General features: G+C 31.6%; 1 protein-coding gene across 1 annotated transcript; it reads right to left on the reverse strand.

Annotated features, from left to right (window-relative positions):
• Nucleotides 1-4,003: 4,003 nt before the first annotated feature.
• On the reverse strand, nucleotides 4,004-4,708 carry LOC112499836. The gene has a single exon (XM_025103113.1). The coding sequence runs from the start codon at nucleotides 4,706-4,708 to the stop codon at nucleotides 4,004-4,006; it is 705 nt and encodes a 234-aa protein (XP_024958881.1).
• Nucleotides 4,709-4,793: the final 85 nt, after the last annotated feature.

Here is a 4,793-nt window from a genome sequence, read left to right on the forward strand (position 1 = left end):
TTTGAAGAGAGAAATCTATACAATTGAAGTTTCGAATTGTTTCTTACACAATCTAACTAACTCCTATTTATACTAGAACGGGAAAGAGACAATTACATGATTTACATGACAAGCTAATTACATATTGACATGTGTTCTAGTATCATAGAAGAAGTATTTGTTTATGAGAATCCTTTGATCTGAAAGTTTTCTATCTCTAACTCTAAGTTGATCATTCATAGTTAATCTTTTAACTCTGAAATACAACTCTTCAGACTTATGGCTTAGTCTCTTTCTCTCTTCATTTGAACTCTGAAATTTGAATTTCAGAGTTCTTGGGACAACTCTTCAAATTTAGTCCTTTGACAATTTAGTTCATCTTCCGAACTCTGAATTTTGGAATTCCAGATCTCTGAAAGCTTAGAGAATTGAAGCAATCTTCTATCAGTTCTACAATCTCCCCCTTTGCTTCAAGTTTGAAATTGTTTATCAATTTACATTGAAATGAACCTCTCTAGAATGATACTTCTTAATTCAATTGAGCTTCTATGTGTTATCTCATCCAGATGATCAACTTCTTCACTTTGGGGCATTCCTCTTTGCTTACTATCTTTGATCTTCTATTTAGCCTTTTCCCAAGAGATTTATGGATCTGCTTCAAGGTTCCAGAACTGTATTTTTGCACATCATTAATTCTGAAGAGCAATTTTTCTTGAGAATTCTTGCAGATATACCCAGCTGGATCACAAATGACAGTTCCTGTGTGTAGATCCTCTCCATCTAGATAAGTAACATGAGTTAGCAAGTACACCTTTTCTCTTTTCAAGACGAGCAATTTGAAAATATATCCTTCCATCCTAAATGGTTGTTCTTAGAATTCCGTGAATAGATTGTTATTAGCCCTTTCCTGAACTTTGCAACTTTATCTTCATAAGGTGCTAACTTAGTGTAGATTTGAAACATGTCTTGAAGATGTAAGTTTGGAAAATCAGCTTCAGAGAAATCATACACATTTCCATCTTATCTTTCAACCTCAAAGCTGTAGTAGACTATACTTCTCCACACTTTCTACTTTACATCCAAAAATCTTGTAATGTACAAGTGTCAGGATCCAAGTGCTTACAACTATGCTAAAGCAGTTGCTGATGGAGAAGACGTAACTTATTTGCTTATAGCGTAGCAGCCAGCGCCATATTTCGATTTAGAAAGATGATGGTTAATAACCCAACAATCCCCCCCCCCCCAGCATCTGCCAGCACTAACATGATCTTTGCTAAAAGACAATGGCTGCACAACTTGCCTTTGACCATGGAGTCACATGACCGTTTGGAGTTGGACCAAACATTCATGTAGCATTCCCCTTGGGCATGGCCGCAATGCTAGCCACATAAGCTATGAGATGCTCTGCCCTGGTTTGAACACGGGCGACTATCCAAATGGCCTAAGTCATGGTAGAAGTAGCGAGGGTTTGTAGATAGGCTAGGGCTTTGTCATTCTTAGTCCATCTATGCAAATTTCTCTCCACAAAATGAAATGCATACGACAAGGTTATAGGTGTATTTTATGAAGTTAAGTGGCAAAAACCAAAGTTTTCATAAACCACAGGGATGATTTTTGTGATTTGCTCGTAATCTAAATATGAGGAAAAAAATATATAAATAGTGAATTTAATAATTTATAGATTAATAATCTGACAAGGATTGTTAGACCATCAAATTATTTATTTCAGAAAATCGTATTCTAATAATTCAACGAATATGATCTAAAATAAACAATAACTAATGAATAAGGAATCTTCCTTGAATTATTTTTTTAAGTGTTCAAATAAATATCAGTGTCTGCTTTACATAATGAATATAAAATACTATTAACTACATATAAAAAATATTACAATAATTTAAGCATAGTGTAATGGTTGAAACAAAGGTTGGTAAATGTTAATCTTATTATTATAAATTATATATATATATACTAGTTGTCTACCCGCGCAATGCGGCGGGATGTAAATGTTCTATCAAGATATATTCAATTTTTAAATATCATTTTTTTGCAAAATATMTTTGAAATACATGGAAGTTCAAAAGTTGTATCATAAATCCAAAAATGAAAATTTAATACAATTTCTCATTCAAAAATTCTAAAATATATGTTTAAACAAAKAAAAAATTAGAATCATGTTTTTATCATAATTATCATTCAAAACTTCTTGATACGCCACATTTGATGTGTAAGACTCTTTTGTTGATTGAACTTTTTGATAGATTTCACTAATACTTTTGTATTACCACCTGATATCCCTCTGAACAATGTCACATAAAGTTTGTCGTACAAGAATACCGATTCTAATAGATAAACACCTACCATTGAAATTTTGAAGTCGAGAAGTCGAAATCTAAATGATGTTTTGTTCTATCCTCCATTCGTTCCAGTTTTATTTTGGCTTTTGAAATTTTAATTTGAATAACGATTTATATATTAAAAAAATCAAGGTTAAAGTTATCAATTGACCAAGTATACGAAAAGGAAATACTCTTAGGGACCGTTTACTCAAATGCTTACCCAGTAAGCAATTGTCAATATGAATTAATACTATCATTTATTTTGATGCATAARAATTTAGTACATCAAAACATGTCGAATGCAACAAATTATTGAGTTGGCACTTACCTGKGTAAGAGTCTCCATCCTCCATTATAGGGTAAGAATCTMTATCATTCTCATMRYTCTTACCCGCTAAGACTATTGGCCCTTTTCATGTTCATCCGATAATAAATTTATCCGATAAACAYTTACCAAGTAAGCGTTTAGTAAACGACCCCTTAGTGATTAAAATTGCTCAAGTGTCGTTCGTTCGGTTATAGACAACAAAGTCAACATGGAAAAAATAAAAGTTGTATGTGAAATCTACCAATAAGTGGTCAAAATGACCTACAACAATGTCATCTTTCTAGCAATTATCATACATTTGAATGGAAAAAAAACTATGAGAAACACCATTATTAATGTTGAATTAGTAAAGAACCCTAGTATAGCATAAAGTCAAGCACTTCCATTCCAAGACAACTTCCTTTGACTACAAGACTTGTAGATACATATTGCTTTTTTTGATGAAGTTGTTTCATATGTGGTTATGAAATTGTTTCATATATTACTTAATGAAATTTTAATGAAACTATTTCATTTATTTCTTTAAAATTAAAATAATGAAGATGATAATATCCATGATTAACACCCTCCACAATAAAAATGATTAATCAACCTCTCATAATTACAAAAAAAATGAACAAAATAAAAAATTATGATTGGTTGAATGAGGTTTTCACAGTTTTTACAAATTGAATGGTTTTTATTTAAACCCACCCCTATATATATATTTATATATATATATATATATATATATATATATATATATTTTTATGCGTTTCATTTGTAAACCACACAATTTTAATAATCTTTACAAACCATAACCTTTGAATTTATTTAAATATCTAATTTTTTCCTTATTAATATAATTCTATAAAGGGTCGTTACAACTTTTTCAATTAATTATTTTAATTATATTCTTATTACGAGTATGTGCCATTTTGTAGGGATATGATTTTGATATTTATGGTTATGATCGGAAAGTATCATCGTCTCCGTCTTTTAAGTTATTGTTTTTAAGATTTTATTATTTTGTAAAATTTAAAAAGAAAAACAGAGTGATTTGTATTTAATGAAAAGATATATGCTAGTGATATATATCGTTGATTTGTTAACCAAAATGAGTTCCAAGGAGTTGGCAAGCGTCATTGATGGAGGCTATGGTGAAACATCGGAGGCCATCAATACCCAGAAAATTTTCCATACGGTGGCACCATATAATTAATATAATATAATATACATCTAAAAATAATTACAAAAAATATGGTTTTTATGGTACCGATAAACAACTCTTAAACTTGTACCCGACGCATTTTCATCTTTTGGAAACGGTCAATATATACCAAAAAATAATTACAAAAAGTATGTTGAGAAACAACTCCTAAATTTGTCCTCGGCGTGTCTTCATCTTTTGGAAACGATCGATGATATCTTCGTCTTTACCATTACTAAGGACTTCCTTTTCTATGGTGCAAATGAGGGCAGAATTCAAAAAATCATCACCAATTCGGTTACGTAAATCTGTCTTGACAAGCTTCATCGCCGAAAAACATCTTTCAACCGTAGCAGTTGCAACAGGCAAAACCAGTGTCAGTTTCAATAACCGGTAGACTAAATGATGAGAAAGATGCTTTCTTGTTGCCACCATTAATCTGGCGAGGTCGGCAATACCGTTTAAGTTGGCAAATCTGACATCATTATAAACAGAATGATAGTAGATATCAAGTTCATGCTCAAGAATGATCCTTTCCTTGTCTTCAAAATCTCGGGGATACATCTGACTCAACTTCAATAGGCTTGATTTGTTAAATTGAGAAAATGAATTGCGTGGATTCAAAGCCGCCATATTTTGAAGCAAGTCGGTACTTATCTCACCAAAACGATCACCACACTCTCGGATTTGCATATCCAAAACAGTGTTGAATATATCATAGTTATAATAATGTTGATTGGTAATGTTCACCTTTTTCCTTGAATTTCTTGCATTAACATAAGCTTCAGCCATATCCAACTTCACAATCTTATGTTTATCACAAAAAGAGTAGCATTTCTCCAAAACTTGATCAAACCCATTTTCCCTCAACATTTGTAATTGACCTTTGGTTGTTCCTATCAAATCAATAGCTTCCAAGATGTCTTCATCTTTCCTTTGAAGAGCTTGAGACAATGAA

This window comes from Cynara cardunculus (assembly GCF_001531365.2).
Source record: "Cynara cardunculus var. scolymus isolate 2C chromosome LG 17, CcrdV1, whole genome shotgun sequence".
In the NCBI taxonomy this organism is placed as follows: domain Eukaryota; kingdom Viridiplantae; phylum Streptophyta; class Magnoliopsida; order Asterales; family Asteraceae; genus Cynara; species Cynara cardunculus.

What these genes read in the sequence shown, in the direction of transcription:
- LOC112499836 (XM_025103113.1), bottom strand. Translation starts at nt 4,708, where the DNA reads ATGTTGAGGGAAAATGGGTTTGATCAAGTTTTGGAGAAATGCTACTCT.